The following is a 26,322-nucleotide window of genomic DNA, read 5'->3' on the forward strand; positions in this document are numbered from 1 at the left end:
CTTCACGAAGACCAAGAAAGTGGATCACATCACTCCAGATCTGAGGTCTTTACACTGTGATACACATTACACATTTCTGCTGTTGCTTTATAGCCCTGAATGGTTTAGGGCCATAATAATTGTCTAAACTGCTGCATCCTTACAAACCATGCCAACTCCCTCAGGTGGCCTAGGACAGGTCTCCTTTCTGTCCCAAGAGTCAGAACTAAACATGGAGAAGTTGTTGGTTTGTCCACTCCGCACATCTATAACAAACTTCCAAAAAGCTGCAGGTCGGCTGAGACAATATTTTCAGTCTGAAGACCAAAGACTTTTCTGTTTGCTGCCGCCTTTCATGAATCCTTATTAAAGGATGAAGAGGGTACTTTTTTGCTACTTCTATTCTTGTTAGATGAGCTGTTTTTAATTGTTTCTAAATATTCTTTTTTGCGTGTGATTTTAATGGTTGTATATACAGTAATGCACTTAGAATTCCCTTGTGCTATATTAATAAATGACCCAAAATAATTATAGTGGCTGTATGTGTGTATGTGTGAATGAATTACCATTTCAATGGCAGAGAAACACCTGAGTTAAGAAAGGAAGATCTGCACTGATGCATTGCTGTTCTGGATTAAGCAGAGTTCCTTCTCTGGGTCTTTCTTTGGGTCACTGCCATCTGGATAACTTTACCTCTTTCTTCAAGCTATTACAGTAACAGCAACCTCCCTGGCACCATGATTCTTCTCCAAAAGGCTGAGGGAATTGGAACGTGTATGCATGCTGGATTGTCACTTGGAAAGGAAATGCCTTCTGTCCCTTTATTAAGTGCTATAAAGGTCGCCTCAGATGAAATTAATAAGGACGTGTAAAAGGGGCTCTGTGTACAAGCTATTGGCGCAATGGAAAATGATGACCACAAAACATTTACGATCAGATAGGGAGTATCGGGATTCCCACTGCACCACTTACGTGCATGTGCACATTGTAAATGCCACAATATTGTGAGTTTAGACAGCAGTGGGACTCACACACAAACAAACAGGAAACAGCTGTGTTGGGATTTGTTACATAAAAGTCAGGCATGAATGAAAAGCACATATGAAGATATAAGAAGCGCTGTGACTCACCAATGGAGGTTGTTGCTGGAACCGGCTCCTTGGAGACTGCACACAACATCCACAACAGGGATGACCGAGAGTCACGTGAAGTTAGATCTCTGTTTGACTAATAACCTCCACAATGAACAAATGCTTATGCCTGACAACGAGCCATTGAAGACTAAGTACTCATGCACTGGTTAAAGCAATATTTTGATGATGTTAGAGGTATTATGCTACTGCTAGTGGCAGGCATTATGCACAGACATTTTGGGTGGTTAGGCGTTATTTGTGCGTTTGTGTCACCTTGCAAGATCTCGCACCATCTCATCCATTCACATCGCTCATGACGTCCACCTGAATTGTCCTTTTAGCTAAAAGGTGCCCTAAAGCGCTTTCTTAAGCTTGCATTGCAAATCTGTCACTTGCAGAGTTTCCAGTCGTTTTTTGGCGATCATCACCGAGCTAAAATCTAAAATGACAACTAACAGTCGCTCTGCTGCAGCTCCCTGTGCTTCTGGCATTATGCTGCTATTTGTTTTAATGAGATCAATGTTGTGCATAAGAATCGTGACTTACATAATCTCTATAAAGCTGAGAACACAGACATTTTTTTCTGTTTTCTGACAGAGATGAAGCATAATAATAATAACACTAATAATATACCACAAAATACCTCACCAGGCTGTCATGTAGCTCAACTTCAGACCCACCTTTTATTTCAATAATTGAATCAAATTAAACAAAACTAGTGAACTTGTCTAATTAGTAGAACAACAAAACGGCCTTTAAATTCTCTTGTCTGTCTTCCTGCCAGTATCTTTCTCCTCATTAAACATGACAAATGTCATGAGGGTTTTTTTTTCGGGAAACTTCGGACCAGTTGCAACGTAATGTGTTTAGCTGCTCTAATGTTGTTCATTTATCACTAAACAACGTCGGATTACACAAACGGGCCAAACGGTTGCATTGTAATTCCGCGGATAATGTTGGGCCGAAATTCTCACGAAAACTAATAAATGCCAGATATCAAAACACATTCAGGGAGAATTGATAATAGAGAGTCATTTAAATTCCTAAATATTGATGAATGAAGAAAACCTATTTCTCCTGCAGAAGGAGCACCACTAGGGGTCTATCTGTGCATGTGCCTGGCTAGTAGTATACTCCTACTCCCACTAATACTTCATCATCATCATTTAATTTGACCATTACAGGAACTTCTTTTTACTTTGATTGAAAGGAAATTTTGTTCCGTTTCAATAAGAGCTGCAGGACTCGTGTTAGCTTCAGTGTTGGGAAAGTTCACTTTCTACATGAACTAGTTCAAAGTTCAGTTCACAAATTTTAAAATGAACTAGTTCAGTTCATAGTTCAAAATTCAAAATATTTGAACTAAGTTCACAGTTTCAAAAAATGAACTAGTTCAGTTCTTTTTTTCCATATGTTGCTGAGAACCACATTTAGAACCACAGACAGCAATTATTTGATCAGTTTTAACACTGAAGCTATGCATCAGATTTAATCTTCATATCCAATTTTGAATCCTCATCCAACCAGGGTTCACATTGGCATTGAGGGGACATTGTTGCTTTAATGTTGCTGTCCATTCACTCCACACTAGCAGCAGCTGCAGCGTTCACCCCTACAGTACATCCTCAAACACATGCTGCTTGAATGCTCTTTTTTAAATAAGGAATAAAAACACGACAGTTATCATTAAGGTGCACATGTTTGCAAAGAAAGGTCAGATTCCTCCCATCCTCACCGACCTTGTCAGTAACTTCATAAAACTCATTTAAATGATTATACGCCGTCTCTTTGCTACACGCAGCTGTCGCCTCTATGCATTTCTTTTTTTGATGACGCATGCGCGCTGCGACGCTGTGTTGCCAGATCGGGCGTTTTTTTCCGCTACTTATTAAGGCGCGTTTACGGTGTGTTTTCTATAGAAATCTGGCGCCCTTTTGAACGACGTTAACCTGAAAGAACGCGCCGTTCAGTCACCAGAATGAAGGAGTTCACAGTGACGTTCATCATTAATAGAGTACGTTCAGTTCACGTTATGAACGCGTTCAGGCACAACACTGGTTAGCTTCTAGTGTGTTTGTGTGTCTGTGTGTGTCTGGGTACCTGAGTAATAGGAGTTGAGCAGGGATTTGCTCTGCAGCGTCTTGCTGCCCTGCACAGAGAAGGAGCAGGGAGAAGGAGCCGCTGGGGGGGGAAGGATTAGAAAGGGAGTGCATGTAGAAATAGGGACACAGAAGAAGAAGGTGACAGTGGAGAGGAGAAGAAAGGAGAGAGACGGAAAAGGTGAAATAAAGAGGAAGCAGGAGGTGAGGAGCAGAGAGAAGAATCATAGAGAGAGGAAACAAAATAATAGGAATAAAAATAAGAATCAACCAATTGGTCATCACTAAATAAACCATAAAAAGACAAAAAACAGTGTTCTTCCATAACCATTTAGATAAAAAAGTGCCAGTGGCAAAGAGTTTTGTTTTTACATTTGATTTGATACCCATAATCATTATTTTCAAAACGTGCTATTTCATTTAGTTAAAGTTGTAGTTTAAGTGATACAAGAAGAAATATAGCTCTTTTCTTTAAAGCAGGAAGTATTTAAACATCACAGCCTTAGTGTACGGCTTCCAAATACAACACGACATTTATAATGGCCCCCCCAACCACACACTCACACACCTACAGACATACACACACACACACACACACAGCCAAACATACACACACACACACACACACACAGCCAAACATACACACACACACACACATAATACAGGCTAAATTACAGAAGAGTGCAGCTGAAGACACACCAAATATATAAGAAGTAACAATCATGGCCGAGAACGTAAATATCATAAACATGTCAAAATGAACACCCCCACACCCCTTCTCTCTAGTAGAGAACACGACAGAAGAACTCGTTTAGTACCACAGCTCTACACTTTGTTGCTGACTCCACGTTAAGGACCTTGGAGATTGTGAGTAGGTTCAGGTGGAACCTTCACAGGAGCCAACTTACTGAATCCGTTGAGTTCCTGGTTGGAGGTGGAGAACGGGTCGTCTTTGTGGAGGGTGCTGACTTTAGTGGTGCTCTTATCAGCCGTGGTCACCGGACCCATCTCCCTCTGTTGGGTGGAGCTGCTGGTTGTCTCCTTCTGCTTCTTCGCCAGCTTCCTGTGGTGGTCAGAAGAAAAGATAAGAAGAGCCTTCACACACACAAAAAGTAAATAAAGTAAATACACATGCACAAACCCACACACACACATCAGGACACATTTGAACATGCAGCGATTCACAATGGCAACATGATGAGGATGTGTTTTATAGATCTTCATCTCTCTACAACAACCAATTTTACTCACTTTAAATATCAATGAAGTGAACTATTGGAGAATTAGGAATGACACCAAAGTATCTTTATTTAAAGATCTAACTAAAGACACACCTCTTCAGACTATACTTGGACTAAAAACAGTAACAGATTGTGGCACTTAAATTGTACTTCTAATGTAAATCGACTTGAATAAAATATCTATATATATTTTGTTATATATGAAATTGCACTTTGTTTCTTGTTCTGCTGGGTTTGTTTCCTTATGGTTGAAATGCACTTATTGTAAGTCACTCTGGATAAAAGCGTCAGCTAAATGACATGTGATGGAAAAAGGTAATCCCAACCTAAAGATCTCTTCCACCTAATGATTCTTCTTTACTATTTTTTAGTATACTATAGTATTGCATTATATTATACTATCCTATACATACTATACTACTTTATGTTATGATACATTACATTAACTATTATACTATATCAGATAACATCTTTTTTTATTTACTTTATTAAGTATACATTGAGATTTACAAGAAATATCTTAACTGCTACTTGTTAAAGGAAATGTTGCTGTTAAAAAGCACCTTTTTTGTATAGCAGTACTTTTTTAAATAAATGGCAAAACACTATTTTTGAATTCATTATTGAATTCTATGCATGACAATGTGCGTAATCCTGATTAATTGCAGAAAGTCATGCGATTGAAATAAATATACATTTATAGACCAACATATTCTCCATCTCGCTCGGAGTCTGACATGCGGCCTTGGATGTGTGTGTGTGTGTGTGTGTGTGTGTTGGCAGTCGGTGCACACTGAGTGGGCATGTTTCTCACTGACCTACCACGAAGCAGCCTCAAAAGCTTCTCTAAGAACTTCTCTGCCCTGCAGAAAGCACGCGCTGTGATACTTCAGTTTACTGAATTTACTTGAATTTACAAAACCTGCAGTTCATCGAGTGATGAGGGCCTTTCCCCGCCCACTATACTGTATATATCCTACATATATATATGTATATATTACACGTAAAAGTGAATGGACCTCCTTCTCTCTTCTATCATGGATCAGCCAAAGTCAAAACAGTAAAAACAAAAATTCAGAGACAATAAAGTTGATGTGTTATTCGGGCATTAGTGGTGGGGAAACGTATGTGTTGACTAGTCCGCTGCAGAAAAACGTGATACTTGCAGACTGCGATATTCCCACTGCTGATGCTGTGACTGTTTGAAATTATTCTATAATAATTGTGATGTAGCGAGGAGTTTATCAACTGCTGGAATGGAATGTGTTTACTGAGTGGGAGTCATCTTTGATTTCCTCCTGGTAAGTGTAATATCACATGGCTGCTTAATGATTTGGGCTTAAATCAACTACAAAGCTGTTATCCTTGTGGCAAAAAATCCTTTCAGCTTGTGTCCTTGGCCTATGTCGCCGTCTGGCTCGGATTACTGCTGTCGTTTCACCTGCTTTCAACAGGTGGAGAATTTCCACCACAGAACGAAGGCACGCTTTCACAGGCAGTTTCTGTAAATACCCGTGGAATACATAACTAGGTACTTTACGCATCCCCTCATATCTCTTCATGGGAAACTCCCACTTTGACGCAATTTTCTTTTTTCAGTTACTACAACAGGCGGTCTGCAATTTTACCTCAGTTTGGCTTGTATGTACATACCTCGCACGTTGTGAAACAAATACGCCTGTAAAAGCATACATGAGGCCCTCAAATCTCCAGCTGTGCGTGTGTACCAACGCAGACCCCTCTTCTTCTCAGAAAGCAACAAGCAAAAGTTCAGATGTGAAGGAAACATCTCTTTTCAAGCCTATTTTCACTCCACTAGCTGACAGTATACTGTGTGTGTGATCACATGATAAGTTCAACTGGCCCTTGACTACATTTACAACTAATATAGCCAAGAACATCTCAGCAAGCTGACGGAGCTGTTGAGAAGAACAGATCCATCTCCATCCATCAGCTCCACCTCCTCTGCTTTAGAGGGTTGCAGGACAAATGACATGAGGACAACAGCAGGAAGGAGTGATGAAAGTTTCCCTCCATCAGCCTCTGATTGAACCTCCTTCATCTCCTCCACCAATTTACCGCAGCTCCTCTGTGATTGGATCTCAGAGTGGCTCAAAGTCGACAGTAGACAAAAAATGAAAGAAAAGCCAAAGAGCTAAGGAGAGAGTATGATACATGAAAAGTGAGGAGGGAAGGTTGAGGGAAGAGGATAGAAGGAATGTAGATGTGGAATGCTGGTAACAGAGTCTGCACAGAAGTGAACAATGTGTTCTCCCACTTCTTCTGGAGATGGACTCATTTAAATGACTAATTCATTCATATTGTAAGCGGCAAAAGGCGTGACATAATCCCTCTTTAATGAACGTCACAGCAGCACTTCATTAACATGCTGCTCACCCACCGCTCCCACTGCCGTGGAGAGCATTCCCAGGGGCTGGTGAGTGGGACACTGCTGAGCGATGCCCTAAGATCTTCTACTTATAAGCTAACGCATTCCTGAGAGACTCCAGATGGACTACTGGGGAATCCTGAAGCAGAATTTGTGCTTTCTAATTGTTACTTGTTGGACAAATTCTATCCAATTCATTACTCAGCCTGGAGCAGCACAAGGTAGCTGAAGCTCTTCTGTGGATCTGTGAACATTACTTCTCAGAGACAGAAGAGTGAGAGCTTACTGTGTTATTAATTATCAAAGTTCACTATTTTGTAATGTGAATGCGTTCATATGTGATAGAGAACCTGTATGCCCCATGTACTCCATGTGCCTTGTGAACACCTTGAACCATGTGTACTCACCTACCCCATGTACTTTCTCATGTACCCTCAGTACCTTGTGTAAACGTTGTACTCCACGTACCGTGTGTACCATGCAAATCCTGTCCTCCTTGTGTAGCCAGGAAACCCTTGTCAACCCCTAAAACCCTTATACACAGTGTACCCCATAAACCCTGTGTACCCCGTACACTCCATGCACCCCGTGAACTCTGTGTACTCTCTGTTACCGGTGTACCCTGTGAACCTTGTGTACTTAGTGTACAAAGTGTACCCTGTGAACCTTGTGTACTTAGTGTAAAAAGTGTACCCTGTGAACCTTGTGTACTTAGTGTACAAAGTGTACCCTGTGAACCTTGTGTTCTTAGTGTAAAAAGTGTACCCTGTGAACCTTGTGTACTTAGTGTACAAAGTGTACCCTGTGAACCTTGTGTACTTAGTGTAAAAAGTGTACCCTGTGAACCTTGTGTACTTAGTGTACAAAGTGTACCCTGTGAACCTTGTGTACTTAGTGTACAAAGTGTACCCTGTGAACCTTGTGTACTTAGTGTAAAAAGTGTACCCTGTGCTCCTCCTGTGCCCCCCCTTTCCTCTTGTCCTATGGAAATGCTCCTTCACTAACAGACTGTGAAGTTTACTTGTAACATCAAAGCTGAGAAGGTCCCGTCCTGATGGAGAGTGAGTTTGTGAACGGGGCAATAGAGGGATTAAACCTACAGTGTTCATTAAACAGAATTTCTTCTATAACTTTAATACTTTGCCATGTGACTCACATCTTGTCTTGGATTAAAATGAGATTTTCATTATCACTTTCTTTTCATTCAGACACATATTTAGGGTGTTCTTTTTAAAGATGATTAGAATGAAGTCTAAATAACAGTTCTACCCCTATGTCTGTTTATCTATTAAAAAGGCTTTCAATTGTTGATGCCTCTAGTGTTTCAACAGTAGTATTATCATAATAAAGTACTATTAACAAGTTGTAATAAATAATAACAGTACTAAAGTTACTAAGTATCTCTCACTACGAGGACAAGATGTCTGCAGGCTTATGGACGTTCAAGAAACAAAGTTCCTCAAATTCTCTCTGGATCCAGAATGATACAAACAAGACAACATGTGACATAAATCAAAGCTTATCATGAGGAACAACTTCTTTCTGATGTCTCTACTTACAGGTAATAAGAGTAGGAATAAGCATGTCTTCTGAAGGTGAGGTGAGGCCGATGATGACAACAGAGCAAAACCCAGAAGAAGGACAAACACATTTGATTAGTTCATGTTTCAATGAGAAATTATGTGTAAGTCATGAGCTTCATTCTTCTCTTAATGTGTCCACAGTTGATGCTGTCTATCAACTTTGTCTCTCTGGATTGGTTTCATATAGCTTTTACACGCATTAAAAAGTCTTGTTTTTATCAGATTAGGATTATTATGATCATTTTCCTAACATAATCTATGGACCATGTTACAGTCATCTCCAACAATACGATTTACGGCTTAAACAGTTTTTAAAATCTTTTCACCAAAAACTGAAACTTTGGGCCTGTTGGTTCACTTTAAGAGCTGAAAACAGAGAATATTATTCCAATGAGCTCAAATGATTCCTAGTGACTTGAAACTATCATCCCTAATTCAGCTTCTTCCCAGAGTTATTTCTGCTTTCTCGCCTCGCTGGTCTCCGTAGATCGTGGTTCCGTCTGGACTCTGGTCCTGACTCCTGCCGTGGCCCTGCTGATACCTGCTACTGCTATCATCATCATTATTACTATTTATCATATTACTATTACTGTCATCCTGAACCAACATTACCCTTTCCTAAAGTCGTTGTGCTTCCCCCCCATGGAAGCTTCTGTGGTTCTATCTGATGGAGGTTCTATCTGATGGAGGTTCTATCTGATGGTGTCTGTCCCTGCTGTGGTCCTGCCGTACACCTGGCTTCTTACTACTCGCAATTATTTAAATAATTTCTGTTGTAGGAGTTGAATGTATTGTACATCTTCTACATTGTTCATTCTGTACACATGACATCCATGTCAGTCTGTCCATCCTGATAGAAGGATCCTCCTCTGACCTTCTCACCCTGGTTTCTTCCCTTTTTTCCCCATTGAAGGGTTTTTCACTTTTTGGGTGAAGGGTGTGAGGGTTTGGGGACAGAGGATGTTGCATGTGTACAGACTGTAAAGCCCTCTGAGGCTAATTTGTAATTTGCGATTTTGGGCTATACAAAAATAAAATTAGTTGAATTGAATTAAATAAATGAATATTTAAGTTTAATTCATAATACAATAAAGTATTGTTCAAATGCACATTGCCTCCATCGGCATCTGCGTGGCCACAGAAAGGTGTGTGATGATCGATGACAGAGAGGAGCAGAAGATGAAGATGATAAACACCAGAAGGTAAAGATGAGAGCAGCTGAAGATGAGTTGAACAGAAGATGAAGATGAGAGGAGCAGAAAATGAAGATAAGATGAGCTGAAGATGAGAGGAGTTGACGATGAAGACAAGAGTAGCGGAAGATGAGATGAATGGATGATGAGGTGAGAGGAGCAGAATATGAGATCGAAGGAGTTGAAGATGAGAAGAATTGAAGATGAGATGAGAGAGGCTCAAGATGAAGATGAGAGGTTGGTAAAGGAATACATGGAAGGAAGCATATGGGTGTGTTGTTTTCAGGACTACAGAAAGCATAATGCTTTGTTTTGATCACATGATTATTACTGTTGTTATCATCATTATTGTTATTTCTATCTATACAATAATAATTTGCATTAAAGGTAATAGTAGTAATAGTATTGATAATACTGAGTGCATTTTTTTATTATTATTTACTCTTACTTTTTATTATTATTAAAAAATGTATTTAATTAATTAAATTGACTTAATTGTAAAGATTATAAATACCTTGGACATAGGATTCAGTTAATATAAATATGAAAAAATAAAGAAGAGTAAAAAGAATTGTCGTCTCTGTAACTCACACTGTCATAGTCGTACCTCCTCTTAAAGCCGAGAGATCAAGTTTACCACATACTGGCGAATAAAAGGCATTCATCACAAATATAAGAATCTTGCACACCTGGAGAAACTCCAGCTCCAAACACAACTAAAAAGGTACCAAAATATCATATAAAAATGTTGCCAAAATTAAGCACCCCTATTTAGGCACCTACCAATCAAAGCCACATTCTGACAAAGCCAAATTCTATGCATATCCATAACGTGTTCACAAAGTTATGAGCCAACAAACACTGCATATTTAAGCACTGATGCAGATCAGCTGCTATCTGAGAAAGAAAGATCCAATTCATAAATATCCGGATCACAAAAACCAAGATAAAAGAAATGTATGATCATAGAATAGCTTCTGCTGGCATGTCGGTGTGTGTGTTTCTGCATGTTTTTGTGTGTTTGTATGTCTGTGTCTTTTTAATATGATATCTTCCAAAAACAGATTCCCACAGTTTCATAAGGAGTCTTCCTTTAAGTATTAGTTTTATGATTACGTTTCTTTTTAGAATCAACACCTCCATTGTGTTGTCATCTGCATGCGAATATTAGTAATTAAGAACAAAGTGAGTAACAACTGCTGGAATGTTGACCATGAAGTAAAAAGTCTTTGTGACTAGAAGCCCTCGAGCTGGTTGGGAACAGAACCAGTTAACATAATAAACCCACTAATAATGATCTAATTTAATGTGCTATCTGAGTGAGGACATCACTGTTACCTTCAACTTCCTGCCCTATCGAAATCAGGTGAATCCACACATGTCTGCAGAGTGAATGGAAATAGAAACCAACAGAAGTCTTGATTTGCTGCAGGGCTTAAAGCAGAGAGCTTTAAATGCAGCTTTATTAGAGGTTAGCAACTCCAACGCGACGCCTTCCAGCCGATGGATTATCTCTGAGCTCAGAGCTGTGTGGGTGGAGGTATTTCAGAAGTGTCACATTTCATTGGCTCAAATATCACTGCATATCTTCCGCTTAATCTCCCACCTCTGTTAAATTTATTTAAGCAATACACAATTCGTGACACATTAAGATGTGCTTATTATTGAACCTTTTCTCGATTGAAGGGGCGGCTGGCCTCATTCTCATTTTTGAATATTCCTGCAAGATCGTTTTATGGTGAGATGAGATTATGTATTCGAACCTGCTCCGTCTGTGGAGAGAAGCCCATTCTGCTTCTGGCATTTGTTTCTCTGACTTTCTGTCTTTACATTTGGAGACTAACGACAGGTGTCTCTTAAAGTAACAGCCTGACTGATAATGCATCAAAAAGAAAGGAAATGTATTTTTGAAGTGATGATGATGAGTATTAAAGAGCAAAGACCGACACATGACGTAGTCATGTAAAAACAACCTGAAACTTAACTCATCTTAAAAGTCACGTCTACTCATGCACTTTTTCACTGAAATAAATGATCCCACATCAAAGGAACCAAAGAGGAACATTCACTGACAACATGCAAAACATGTGCGTGGATGATGACTTCCTTTGTTATCAATGGAAAAAGCATGTGAAAAGTGTTTAATGCAGCACAAGAAGAATGTAGCCTCTTCTAGAAAAAGGATGTGTAGTTGGTCCCGACAGCACATATTGTACCCCTTTAAACTCCATTTATGGTAGCAACCATAACTTTTATGTGCACATGTTAGCATGTGTAAAATTAAATTTCTCAAATCTCAAAGCAAAAAATCAGGTAATTGTTGTTGTTGTTGTTGTTGAGTAACTGAGTAGGTGAGTTGTAACTCAACCAACTTGTAAGATATCCCATGATTAGGCCTTTTGAGTATGCTTGTGGATCATTTTTATATTCAAATACTTGAAGGGACTAAATCATCTTAATGCTTGATCACCACATCTATTGTCCAGAGGTGAGAGTTTGATTGACAGATGGAGGGATGAGTTGATGTCTAGAAGTAAACATACAATACCCCACGCTCAGAGTTCTCCATGTGTGAATCTCTCTATTGGAGAAAGGGCAACGCAGGTACAGGATGAAACAGGAAGGGGCGGAGCCACGCACAGACAGGAAGCAGGAAGATAGAAAGAGACATTTAAAAGACATGACGCAACCGTCATGATCTGATGTTCCAGGTGACACAGAGTGAAGCAAAGTCCTTATTTAAAAAGATCGAAGGTCTACTTTCAGCATCCATGTATCAGCATGTTGTATTGTATTATATATGTTGTTTTCTTTCTTTAGAATCGTGTTATCTTTTATATATTTACGACGGTGGCGCATGGAGTAGAGGGGGTGTGCTGCCCACAGCTGTATTCTACTAACCGTGAACTTAATGCTAATACATTTGTAACATTGTTCTTTTTGTTTTCACAATCCTTTTCCTGTATTCGTTTAACTTGATTATGAAATTGAAACTGCGAATATGAATTGATGATTATGAATATGAAACTGAAGCATTTACCAGCACACACAAGTGATGTTATGAGAACAGTGAAGATGAACAAGTGGCAATTATCACTGGGTTTTGACCCATTACAACTTTTTATAGGTGATGTAACTATGCCAACATTTGGAAGGGTCAGTCTGCAGCTTTCTTTTATTTGGTGGTCTATTTCTAAGACCCAGGTTTTATTTTTTTCTTCAGATCCAGGAAACCTTCAGTTGTCATTACAACATGTACTCAGTTTTTCTTTTTAAAAACAGTTTTTCTTTTTTGTCTCAATAAATGTACTTAGGTGTTTTTAAATCGCCTTGCTTTATATTAGATGTTTTTAATGTTTTTATGTGCAGCCCTTAAAATTGCTTTTTGGTTAAAATGTGCTGTACAAATTAAATTGCTAATATAATATTAAATCCCACACAAAGTGAAATAATCTCAGTTGGAAACACACCTACTATAAAAAAACATTAAGATTGTGAATTTAGAATTCAAACTTTTCCATCTTAATCATGCCATGAACATATACTGTAGATATCAGCCTCATACAGCGTAAATTTATATAATTCTTTTGATAATTGTTTATCTACGTCTCTTAATGCATGTGTGCAGTTTCCTTATTATTATTAATAATATTATATATATTCATATAATAATAATACTATTAATGTATTTTTACTGGAGCTATTAAAGCGAGTAGCTCTTAAACCCATCCCAGTTGAGTTCCAGTTGACCTACATATGGAAGCAGCAAATGGAATGACATCACCAAAAACGTTTTTAAGGGTCGGAGTTGGAGATATTAAAGATGAGAGGAAATAAAGTTGACAGAAGTTGCTGTGACATGTTTTTCCATCATTTTGCACTCTATCAGACGATGTCACCTTTTCTGAATGGCTGATGTGTGGAGGTCTATGTACATATATAGCGCTTTAGAAACACGAATTATTCATCTTCCTTTATAAAGTGTATCTTCTGGTGCTGCTTGTTGGAGCCCTCGGGGCCACCTGGTTGGAACATTGAATCCCCATTAAGTCTTCAGACTTAACACTTGACATTATTAGCAACATCCACTGGCCTTCTTTGGGAGATGAAGTTGATTTGGAACATGTGTAATGGCCTTTTAAAAGATTTATTGGACAGATGTGCGTGCTCATTTTGAAACTTGTTATAATTAATAATTAATATTATTAAAATGATTTATTTATGAGCTTTGAAAGGCCTGTAAAATATTTTAAATAAAAAAAGAATTATGTGTACTGGATTATCTTGAAGATCAAGTAAAGGATCCACCTGTTTGGCAATTTGTTTTCACGTCAGCACGTCAAACACTTCTCCTCATTATCAAGGTTTTCATTATTTCCTTACTGAGAATTTTCCTTCCTCCTAGTCTTTCTTCCATCGTTCTGGGTTCCTCTTCTCTGGATCTGATATTTTGGTATTTCCTTACTTCAACATCATGATGATCTGCTGCTCATCTTTTCATACTTGGAAAGGTGTTCCATGAGCTCAGGTGACCTCTTTTGGTTCTTTAAACGAAACTGATGGTCTGTAAGCTGGACTTGATTATAATAATAATAATAATACTTTCGTTTTTTACAGCGGTTTTCTTGGTCCCCAAAGACGCTTTACAATTTAAATGTAAGTAAGAGTATACGTACAGATAAGAGAGAGAAAACAGAACCTTGTGAGTTCCTCTTTATCAAAATTCCGTTTTCTCCTAAATTCATTGTGGAGATATTTGCCCTCTAATTGATCTTTTATGAATAGTGTGCTCTGTTTAGCATCTCATTAGCATATCTATTTGACCATTCAGTTAACAAATGGTTTTCTCCCTGTTTGTTCCCTCCTCCTCTCCTTTCCTTCCTCTATTCTTCAACTGCAGCCTTTTCAGAAGCCTCTTCCTGGCATTCTCCTCCTCTAGTTTTGGTAGACTTTTATCCTCTTGGTGTTTCATTAGCAATGTCAACTGACCCTGATCCATCATCCTCTTCATCACACTGAAAATGGTTGTGATGTTGCATGCAGACTGTCAACAGGGGATCTGTTGTGTATGACTATATGGCGGTTAATACCACCGATAACATGTTGTTTTATACACACTTATAGCAGATGTACTTGTCTGTACATCAGCGATCCATCGGTCCTCGATGACCACCAATGTTGGTCACGGAGTCCCACAAGGTTCTGTGCTTGGACCGATTTTATTTACACTGCATAAACTTCCATTGTTATTCAGACAATTCTCAATTGTATCCATTGATCAAGCCAGATGAGACTGGCAAGCTTGTGAGACTTCAAGAACATCTTGGGAACATCAAACCTCGGATGACCAGTAACCTTTAAGTATCTTGTAGTTCTCTTTAACCAGGATGTGTCCTTTCATTCTCAGATAAAGCAGACTTCAAGGACTACCTTATTTCTTCTACGTAACATATGGAAAATCAGGAACTTTCCGTCTCCAAGTGATGCAGAAAAAATAGTTAATGCGTTTGTTACTTCTAGACTAGTTTACTTCAATTCTTTTTTATCGGGTTGCTCTTATGATCCTTTAAACCTCTTCAGTTGTATTAACAAGGACTAAGAAAAGGGATCATATTAGTCCTGTGTTGACTTCTCTAGGTCACTGGCTGCCTAAATCAAGAATGAGAATTAAGGTTCTTCTCTTTATCTATAAGACACTTCAAGCACCGTCTAAATACCCAACTAGAAAGCTGCGCTTCATAAATGCTAAAGTAGGACGGGAGCCGTAGCCTTCAGTTATCAAGCTCCTCTTTTGTGAAATCCGCTTCCACTTTCAGTCCGGGGGGGCAGAAGCAGTCAACTCATTTAAGGTAAAGCTCAAGACTTTCCTCTTTGATAACACTTAGTCAAGGCTGGCTTAGTCTGGACCAGCCCTTAGATAAGCTGGTATAGGCCTAGACTGCAGGGTGAGTTCTTAGGACCGTGTTTCATCTGATGGTGGTTATATCTGATGATCGTTGTCCCTGCAGTGGTCCTGCTGTACACATGACTACCCTCAATATTTGAACAATTTCTGTCGTGTACATCTTTTACTTTGTTCAATCTGTACAGATGACATCTTTACAGACTGTAAAGCCCACTGAGGAAGATCTTACATTTTTGGTTTTGGGCTTTACAAAATAAATTGAATTGAGTTGAGATAGGGCATTTCTTCACTACTACTGCTTGAATGCATTCTGGGTTTTCTCATTTTCTACCTGACCGGATACAAGTATGCATTGAGGGCTGGCTACTGTGTCCCATTCAGAAGGGATCCATGAAGATTTCCTCTGTTTTTTTTCCTCCTCGTGGCTCACTGTGTTCTGTTCTGAGCGCTCCAGATGTGATGCCCTAAACACCATATGAAGTCAACAATAACATGACAACAGCTTTGTTAGGTTGAAGGCGACCTAGAGGTCAGAATATAACAGTCTTTAAATGTGTGTGACCTGAAGTGTACTATGTGCTGCCCACAACATGTGCTAACCCTAACCCAAGAACTACTGAAGCGTTGAGCTTTTTCTTCTATGCTCCCACTGCTCAGGAGCCTTTCCCACAGTCGGGAGAAGTATTGGTACTACATCAAAGTTGTAGTTAGGCTTCCTAGGCTACACTGTCAAAGTGAAAAGTGAGACAGATAACCTTATTTCTGATTCCATAAACAGCTTTACTTTCTGCTAGATTCCTCTAGCTTGATAGAATAAATGAGCTTGAGTTTATTTGTGATAGATGTTCAGGTAGCTTCACAGTATAAATGTCTTACAACATTATCAAGCAGTAAAAGTCTTCATTTTTAGGATAATGGCACTACACATTGCAAGAGGAACAACCACACAGGTTTCGGAAAACATCCCACCTGCCCCAGGTAAACAACAATATTCACTTTAAATGTGCTTCATTGATTGAGGCCACAGTGAACTTTAACGGAAATTTGCATGTGTGTAGTTTGGTTGATTTGAACTTATATCCAAATCCTTCAACTTTAAGTATTAGTTCTTAACAATGCTTATGTATTACATTAAGAATATGAAGTGAGACACCGACTAATACCAACTGAAATATGAGAGAATGACAGAGGGAGGAGAGGATAGATGGAGTGATCCAGAGAATCGGAGAGGATGATGGAGGCCAGTGTGCATATCAAACATTCATCAGGGTTTATTTCTTTAAAATTGGTTTGTACTTTAACGGATGAAAAGGATAAAGCACATCCCCACATTTAATCATTATGAAATTGCCTAGAATTTAACTTTGTTCGCAACGTGTACCCTTGTGTGATAAATGATCATCTGACACTGTAGGTCTTCTATTCTGTCCTCTTTATTAAACATGGGTCATCCCCTTCTGTTGACGCTTTTATTATTGCTCGGATTAATCGTTGATATCATCAGTTCAGTTATGAAGAATCTGCTAAAATTGTCCTCCTCTTGCACGTGGCTAAAATATGTTTGGTTGACTTTGATAGAAGAATCAAATGTTGATGATCTATAGTTATAATAATCATTGTTGTCCTGGTGTCATCACCTACCTGCGTTTAAAGGCGAGGACGACACCGAGGAGGATGATGATGAACATGAGGATGCCCGCAATCACTCCGGCCATTTTGACTGTGCTGTCCACCTGCTTCTCCGGCTCCATCGCACCCGAGTCCTGTGTGGATGCACCTACACTCACAGACACACACACACACAACACTGGTAGTCACATAATCACACTGGTGGGTTATTACATACAAACTGCAGTCTACACACAGAAACATGAAGTGGGATCCTCAAACAAAGACACGTGATACCCCTGAAGATCCCCTCCTCCTCAATATGCTCACAGTGAAACATCATTCAGTGTAATGACACACAAAGGAAGTCACTGGTAGGCCCATGTACAGCAAACAGTAAACAGCGGTCTCCTGGGTGAAAGTCCATTTGACGGCAGCAAGTATTACACAATCTGGGGCTGAATAGGATGAGTCTTTACAAAATGTAGGTGGGATTAGTTGCATGCGATGCTGCATTGAAGACAAATCGGAAAACAACACAATGAATACGGGACGCGCTATTTTATTCTAAAATACGGGATGATTCTGTATTTTAAGGGACGGGTGGCAACCCTACCTGCACCATGCTGATATCCCCCCCCCCCCTGCACCAAACACACAAACTAGCGTGTGCAAGTACACTCATTACTGTTTGTACTGCCTATATACTGCATACACACCCTGCACTTCATCCCCAGTGTTTACCCTGATTATTGTGTCCATATTGTGACACTACTTATAGTACTCATACTGTTATTTCTTCATTTATCCATCTATTTATCAAGCACACTGCACCTTGAGTGCTTCATTTGCTCTTCTGATTAGATGTAACTTGTAAATGTGTTGTCCTATAACTCAAGGCAATGACAAATATAGTTGAATCGGATTTTTTACAAGAGGCAGAAGACGAGATACCTCTGTTTGGTCACCTTATCCCCCTTATCTGACTACTATCACGGTCACTAAGTGAGAACTGACCAAGTGTCATTTTTCATGATTTGAGAGTTTTACTTGTAGCCTATTGATGATTTTTATTGCTTCAGACATGAGCATGAAAATGCACTCAATAAATGAGTGAGGAATTCAACTTCAACAGAAAAAAACATTAGTCCATCAGCTGAAGAGTGACCAGAAGTCAGAGGTTGGTTCTGTTTGGTCAGGGAGGAAAAAACGTCTACTTTCTTCTCATCTGAGATGAGTCTTTATCCAAGACTTATGGAACTGTTTGCTTTGATATGTAAGAAAAGACCCTACTCTGCTAATGATATGTACCTGGTCCTTCTCACCTGGGCACATACATGATCTATCTCACCTGGTCTCTCTCAGCAGTCAGCTAGCAGCCTCTTGTTATAAGCTTGATAGACCAAGACAGCAGATTAACAGGGTCATTTTAATGCTATTCCGCCTCTCTCATGAAATAACAACACAAGGATGGCACAAAAATCCACTAAGCTAATGGCGTGAGCACGCAACCTTGGCATGCTGGGTAATAGCCGCTGCAGCCCTCAATCCGTGTGGAGATGAAATGCTGCTTTATAAACCCTGAAAGTCTATGACAACACATCCAGCGTCTTTGTAGCAGCATCACGGACAGCTTCTCTATCTTAAAAATAATATGAGGACCAAATCCATCCTTCAATCTCCTTCCTACGCTACAGCAGCTTTTGCATGCAGCTTGTCTCCCTCTTTTCAATGGAAATGAGACATCAAATATAAACTGGTGGCAGAGAAAAGTAGTAAGTGCTTTTTGATAGTGCTGGTATCTCAAAACATTCATATTCAGTGAAAATAGAGGATATTCACAGGATCCCTATTGTTTGATGTTTATTTAAAAATATAACCTGATATCACCGGGTTCTACACTGGGCGTAGTTCAGAAAGGTCACATCCAGTCAACCTATAGCTACAACAAATAACAATATTTCATACATATATTCACAGCAATACCACAATAGGATTTGGAATCTTGTCAGCATGGTAATTACAATGTAAACACAAGTAGACAAATGCTTTTTTCACATTAAATCACTAAAATGAGATCCTCCTGTGAGAGGTGTGAGGAAGAGGAGCAGCTCTGATGGAACATTGTAGTATATGGAAGCACCTGTGTGGTATCCTATTCATTCATACAATTGTCTATGCACTATTTTTGTTACTTATAACAATATAATTATCAGGTTATGGTTAAAACCAGAAGTATTAAAAACATAATCTTATGGAGAGAAGATTGATTCTCCAACAGCACTAAACATACTTTTACTGCTAAATGGAATGCTGCTGTTTGAAAGTCAATGAGTTGCACAATGCAGCACACTTTTTGAGTTAATTATTGTAATGTTATAGATTCATGCAATTGATTAATTACCACACACGTATATACAAAAGTGTATACACTCACATGCATTTATAGATTAGTACAATCATGTGTGTATATCTTTGTGTATTAATAAATGAATTCCCAACCCTCAGCTGGTGGACTGATTGAAGGACACTGCATGAAAACCACTTGCAGTCACCCCTCTCACTATTTGGACACATTTATACACGGTGTGTTACTCAGGCTGTGAAGACAGCGTGTGCGTGTGCGTGTCAAGGTCCATGTGAAGGCTTAGTTTTCTGCCATTGTTTGTCAGCAGCTGCGGCTGCTTCCACCGTGGATTAGTGTTAGCATGGCTGAGTGCGTCTAACAGGATTACTAATCTGAACTATGCTGCCGCAGCACTGTGTGTCTGTGTGCGTGTGTGTGTCTGTGTGTGTGTGTGTGTGTGTGTGTGTGTGTAAATGGTAAGTTGACCATACTTGTATAGCGCTTTTCTAGTCTTGCGACCCCTCGAAGGGCTTTGCCCTTCATGTCATCATCCCCCTTCAAACCCATTCATTAACCCACTGATGACAGGAGCTACAATACACCTGCCCATCAGAAACATTCACACACTGTAGTCAAAGCAACAGGAGCAATGTTGGCGCTACTGTAAGTGTCCAAGGACAAGTATAAAAGTTGACAAATGATACGGCGTGAGGAGGGAGGACATTAAACCGTGGACTCTCACCCAGGAGACCATTGTTAGTTCTGCTTCTGTAATCATGATTATTAAGTTATTAGGACCGCTTATTATCATCTGAAGTGTATGATGGAGGAACTTCACAGAGAGAGACATGACGGGAGGAGATGACTAGAAGGGTAAGTTCTGTCCTGGGGAGGGACTTAATCATTGGAGGAAGTTGATGGGCAGAAGGAAACAGCCTCTGAAATAATTCCATCAAAACATTTCTGAATGGATGCTGTGCCGACGATGGAAGGTTTGAGAGATTTATCTGCAACCAAAATATTATATTAAACAGTAAAATAATTTAAAAATGCTGGCACCCTCTCGGTACCACGTTGGATGAGAAAGAGAAAATGTCTTGAACCTATCCTCTAATGGCAGATTTATTTGTATTATTTTCTAAATGTACATCTCTCAAAAAGTGAGACTTCAAGGTGTGTTATGTGGGACACCTTAAACTAAACAACCATGGAGATTGTTTCAGCATGTTGATTAAATTAAATGTTCATGTGTGTTGGATCTGACATGGTCATGAACATAAAGGGAATCATCATCCTCTTCATGTGTTGTGGTCAAATCACTCAGTTAATGAAGCAACAAAGACCAATTAAGCTATTGTCTTGTCTAATTGATTTTAATATTATCTTTTCATGAGAAACTATAGCTGATGGTGCTGTGGAATAAGCAGCATGGTTTCACTGTGTGTGATGCAGTGAAAGAAGAGGTTCAAACAGAGCCAGCAACACTCAAAGCAGAGCAAACATGCAACGGAAATAGTAAGATGTGATGAGACAAAAACAAAAGAGTAAAAAACAGAGGATGCCGCCCCCCCCCCTAAAAAGGCAGGGAGCGGTTCACCCAAAAAGAAACAGCGTTGTGTTCATGGTGGTGCTGTGATGAAGAAATACAACATACTGCCTATGAAGCCATAATCACCTTCGCTGGGGATGACTAGAATGTACGGCGTGGTTATTTGTCCCCTACCTATTACCACTAAGGTCAAGGGTCGCATGTCCCACCGGAAAGCATGAAGAAGAGAGGGAGGAGAGAAAACCAACAGCAACAAAAAGAGGGAGAAAAGAAGAAGAGAGTCTAAGAAAAAAAGATGTTGAGCTTTCCTTATCCATCTTATCAATATTTAGACGTTTTCATTTGCACAATCCATCTTAAGAGAAGAAGTGTCAGTGTAACAGTGAGGTCAGTAGAACACCAGCACTCTGGGTGTGGACCAGTCAGTGGATGTACACGTGGTGCTCGGGGTTAAGAGAAAACAAATGGAGATGGTAGAAAGAAACAAGAGGTGTGAACTTTGTGAAATGGCAGTTTGGATTTAAGACACATTCTGAGTTCACTGGGACGGTGAGGGGTAAAAAAAACGATCAATAAGCGGGCTCAGCCTGAAGCTCACTGCAGATGTGACAGCCTGCGAACCAACCACAAGCATACTAAGAGGACTGTGATCTATGTGGTTAACAACGATCATCTCTCCAAAGTAAAGAGCAGAGATGTTCCAAATCAGTTGGTGAAAGCAGCTGGTAGGACCTTCATCCACCACGCAGAAGAAATGATGCATGAGAGAGGCCAAGCAAAGGGTTCACGACTCCCTGAACATCCCTTTAACTGTCACTATGGTTGTTGATATCACTTATATAAAATGATGACTTTAAAAAAGAAAACCAGCACACAAGTCATTCTAAAAGGAAAAGCTGCAGATTGTGTTTTGTTAGGATTGATTATTCCTCTCGGTTTTTTCAACCTATAAAACGATGACATCACTGACCATTGGTTCATCTCTTGCTCAGCAGCTGTGAAATAAATGCATCACCTGCATTGCCTCCCAACAAAGGAATATAGTTATTTCTACTAATTAGATATTCGATATGTTGTATAAAAGCCACATAGTTAACACAAGAAGACAAACACAGCCTTCACCACGGATAGAGTAAGAAATAAAAGAAAAAACATAGAAATGTGCACAAATGAGCAATAAATGCCCGATGAAGATGAGATAATACACAAGCAAAAGAGGCCGAGAGCACAGAGCGTTGTTGATGCAGTTAAAATAATAAAATAGAAAAAAAGAGGCGAGGTGAGGATAATCCATAGCACAAACAAATGGGAGATGGAGATGTGAAATGGGTTGTGGGGCTTTAGCCTGCTAGGTGACTTCTGTAATGCTCCAGTTCATTCACTCATGGGTTAGCAGAGAGAGAGAGAGGGAAGGACCAAGGGAGGACAGCGAGACAGCAGAGGACTTTAAAAGAGGAGAAGACGAGGTAGTGGAGTCACAGAGGACAACATGCAGCCGTGTGTGTGTGTGGTTGTGCGTCACTATTCTAGAGGCCAACATCAGAAGTGAAATCAGACATGAGGTCTCTCCTCAAGTGGAAGGCTGCTCTTACCTTTGTTGGCCAGGCGGACACAGTTGATTTTTGTTTCCTGTGAAGAGATGAAAAACACAGTTTTTAGGGTTCCTCTTTCTCCTTCTATAATAATTCAAATCTCATTAATTGTTTTTCAGCCGGATAGAAAAAATGATGACATCAGGACTGCAGAGAGCCTTCACATCTTCGAAAACTCAACACACACCTTTTTAGACTCTACCTCGACTTAAACACTAACAAATGGTAGCACTTAAACTGTACTTATAACGGCACTTTTCTATAACATGTTGAAACTGCTTATTTGATGAAAATTGTACTTTCTTGTTACTTGTTCTTCTGAGTTTGTATCTAAGTGTGGAAATGCACTTATTGTAAGTCGCTTTGGATAAAAGCGTCAGCTAAATAACATGTGATGTGATGTCATGTCAAATTCAGCTTCTTCCCTGAGTCTTTGTGCTTTCTCTATAAATCTTGGTTCTATCTGGACCTTGCTCCTGCCACAGGTACTGCTGACACCTGCTGCTGCATCACCATCATCATTAATATCAGTCAGATGATTATTACTGTCGTAAACCAACAGTAGTTAGACTTCTTTCCTGAAGTCGTTGCGCTTTCTGAATCAGTCTCTGAAGATGCTAAGCTAACAACGTAGCATGCTGTTGCTATTAGGATGCTAACAGCGGTCTGTCTGCTCTCTGGAAGAATTAATGATGTCATTCCTCTGTGAAAAGACATACAATGTCAGTCCTCTGTGAGAGGATCAATGATGTCTGTCTTCAGTGAGAGGACGAATCATGTTACTAAGGACGTATGACGTCAGTCCTCAGAGAGGACAAATTATGTTGCTCCTCGATGAGAGGACGAATGATGTCGGTCCTCAGTGAGAGGACAAATCATGTCACTGAGGGCAGTCCTCAGTTGAAGAATGATGTCAGTCCTGATGATGTCAGAGGACAAATCATTTAAATGAGGACGTATGATGTCAGTCCTCAGAAATTTCATTTGTTTGACAATGAAGTTTAATTTTCTTTTTTTATGTCCTCAGTAAGAGGTGGTATGATGTGACACCTGTCGAGGACGTGCCAAAGATGATATTTATTTAATAACTTCATATTGACTCTTTGACCCTAACCCTTTTACTGGAAACCAAAATAAACTGTTTTGCGGTTTGAAAGGTTATAAAAATGGAACAAATATCACATCCGTATTGTGAAATAAGACCAGATCTCAGAGATGTCAGGTCAGCTCATGCTAAATGCTAATGAGATCAATTTCACGAGGGTGGAAAATGAAAAGTTATTAAATTTAAATGTTAGGGGCGGGGGGGGGGGGGGGGTGTTTAAGTTTTAGACACTGGGGAGTTAATGTGTGTGTGTTTGTGTGTAGTAGTGGTTCACTTTGTGGAACCTGACAGGAATATTAAGTGTGTTTGCGACTGCAGCTGCGCTCTCTCTCTCTCTCTCTCTCTCTCTCTCTCTCTCTCTCTCTCTCTCTCTCTCTCTCTCTCTCTCTCTCTCTCTCTCTCTCTCTCTCTCTCTCTCTCTCTCTCTCTCTCTCTCTCTCTCTCTCTCTCTCTCTCTCTCTCTCTCTCTCTCTCTCTCTCTCTCTCTCTCTCTCTCTCTCTCTCTCTCTCTCTCTCTCCTCTCTCTCTCCTCTCTCTCTCCTCTCTCTCCTCCCTCCCTCCCTCCCTCCCTCCCTCCTCAGATGTGTGTTTCGTGTCTCACTTGATTGGCTGTTGGGGTTGCTGAGCACTTTTTGTTGACAATCAAATATCTCATGATGTATACGTATATATGTATATTTCATAAGATATTTGATTGTCATACATGAATCAGACTGCACACAGGGCCATTTTGCTTCCTTTTGTTTTTTTCACTTCCCTTCATCAATTCCATTCATCCTTTTCCCTTTTAACTTTCATTTATCACTATGCATCATCCTTTCCATTCATCATCTCTTTTCACTTCCTTTTATCATGTCCCTCCATCACTTCACCTTTCACTTTCCTTCTTCCATTCCTACATCCCTACCTTCATCACTTCCCTTCTTTCCTTCCCTTTGCTCCTTCACTTCCCTTCTTCCCAACACAACAAAAAGTTCCACATGAGGAGGAATAAGGTATACATACATTTTCCTTCTTCACTTCCCTTCCTTCTTTTCCTTTCTTATCTTCTTCTGTCTCTCATTACCCAGAGTTCATGTGAAAGTCACATCTTGGATAGTGAGAAGCTGGTCTTCTCTGTCTTTGGGTTTTTCTTTGGTGGTGGATGGAATCAAACTTTTGGAGCTGCTCTCTTATTAGTTTTTAGATTCCTCTCACACTATTAATCTATTAACTGTTGTGCTTCTATCCCTCCCTGCTCTCAGAATCCTCCTCTGCATCATCTTTGCCCCCAGTGCGATATTTTCTTTAATCTCCTTCCACTTGTTCTTTTACTCCCTCTACTCCTCAGTCCCCCATCATTCCTACTCCTCTTACTTACAGCACTGGGCCATTCATTCTGCTGTGTGTGTGTGTGTGTGTGTGGGGGACATCGTATGATATCTAGGGAGAAATCCAGACTGCCGTTGGTGAGAAGTTTTAAAATTGAGAGTGTTGACTAATTGGCATAATAATGGGAGATGAGAGGGTGGCATCAGGAGGGCTTGGGGGGTGGGCCGGGTCAAGGGGAAAGGTGTGTGGGAGGAAAAGATAAGGCAATTAAACATAATAGAAAAGGATGGAGTTAATGACAGAAAAAAATGTTGGAGAAGACAACAGGGAAAGAAGCATTAAAATGAGACACAAGAGGGTGGTAGGTGATTTCTTTGATCAATCCACCTACAATCAAAAGAGTAAATCCGCTTACAACAAGCACTTCATTCTGATCTAGATCTGCAGCCACAGACACACTGTAACTATAACCCATGCACATTGTTGGGTTGTTCACACACATTCAAAACAACAGAAGAATTTACTGTAACAGTAAAAAAAAACTAAAAAATAAACTATGCTGCATCCTGTCTTCTGTTCCGGTCTGTTCCACAGAACCTCATCCACATCACAAGCAATGTTTTCACTGGCCAAGCAGAGGGGGAAATATCGCTCTGCATGTCCAATCCAGCCATGAAAAGCATCCACTGCTTTATCTCCACATGCGTCTTCCATAGCTTGGAGAAGGGTTATATGCGTCTGTGGATTTCAGTCAAACACTTTCCATCTCCAGCTTTGACTCAGATCTCATCAGAGTTTACGGTCCTTGGCCTTCATCCTCCTCCTCGTCCTCCTCCTCTTACTCTCACTCCTCTGGCTCTGTTTCTAATGTTGTCATTCATTGCTCCAAAACAGAAGAGCTCACCTGTTGCCCCTTTATGCTGAAGCTCTGATTCCTAATTGTAACACTGTGTGACGAGTCAGTGTGCTTAGGAGGGCAATTGACTTTAGAATTTTGAATGACAGTATTTTTTCTGTGAAAACAAGATTTTCTTCATGAAAATTGTGCAGAGAATTGTGTGTAGTGTTTTCAAAAAAGTGTTATAGAACTGCAATTTGAGTGTAAAGCAGGAATTGTGCTTGTAGTTTAGCAGAATGGGTTCAGCGGGTTGGTGCATGAGTTCCATGTTGTGGTCATTGTGTGTCAAGTACCAGAAATTGTGTGTAAACAATTGAGAAAAACTGTAAATTTTACAAGAACAAAGGTGTCAAGACCAGCTATGGGAAGCATAGGGGTTTACCACTTCTT

At 39.8% G+C, this 26,322-nt stretch overlaps 1 protein-coding gene across 3 annotated transcripts in view; it reads right to left on the reverse strand.

Annotated features, from left to right (window-relative positions):
• Nucleotides 1-26,322, reverse strand: part of ptprt (protein tyrosine phosphatase receptor type T) — a 113,678-nt gene that overhangs the window by 26,877 nt on the left and 60,479 nt on the right. Inside the window, exons 15-22 of one of the 3 annotated variants that reach the window (XM_037490866.2) lie at nucleotides 22,619-22,655; nucleotides 21,153-21,209; nucleotides 17,164-17,299; nucleotides 12,166-12,198; nucleotides 8,401-8,430; nucleotides 4,120-4,274; nucleotides 3,213-3,293; nucleotides 1,110-1,145 (exon numbers count right to left, since the gene is read on the reverse strand). In XM_037490866.2, coding sequence (XP_037346763.2) covers nucleotides 1,110-1,145; nucleotides 3,213-3,293; nucleotides 4,120-4,274; nucleotides 8,401-8,430; nucleotides 12,166-12,198; nucleotides 17,164-17,299; nucleotides 21,153-21,209; nucleotides 22,619-22,655 — 565 coding nt within the window. The remainder of the gene's footprint in view (nucleotides 1-1,109; nucleotides 1,146-3,212; nucleotides 3,294-4,119; nucleotides 4,275-8,400; nucleotides 8,431-12,165; nucleotides 12,199-17,163; nucleotides 17,300-21,152; nucleotides 21,210-22,618; nucleotides 22,656-26,322) is intronic. The other 2 variants (XM_037490876.2, XM_037490877.2) reach the window with 2 other exon arrangements.

The sequence above is a fragment of the Pungitius pungitius genome, chromosome 8 (assembly GCF_949316345.1).
Source record: "Pungitius pungitius chromosome 8, fPunPun2.1, whole genome shotgun sequence".
NCBI classification, from domain to species: Eukaryota; Metazoa; Chordata; class Actinopteri; order Perciformes; family Gasterosteidae; genus Pungitius; species Pungitius pungitius.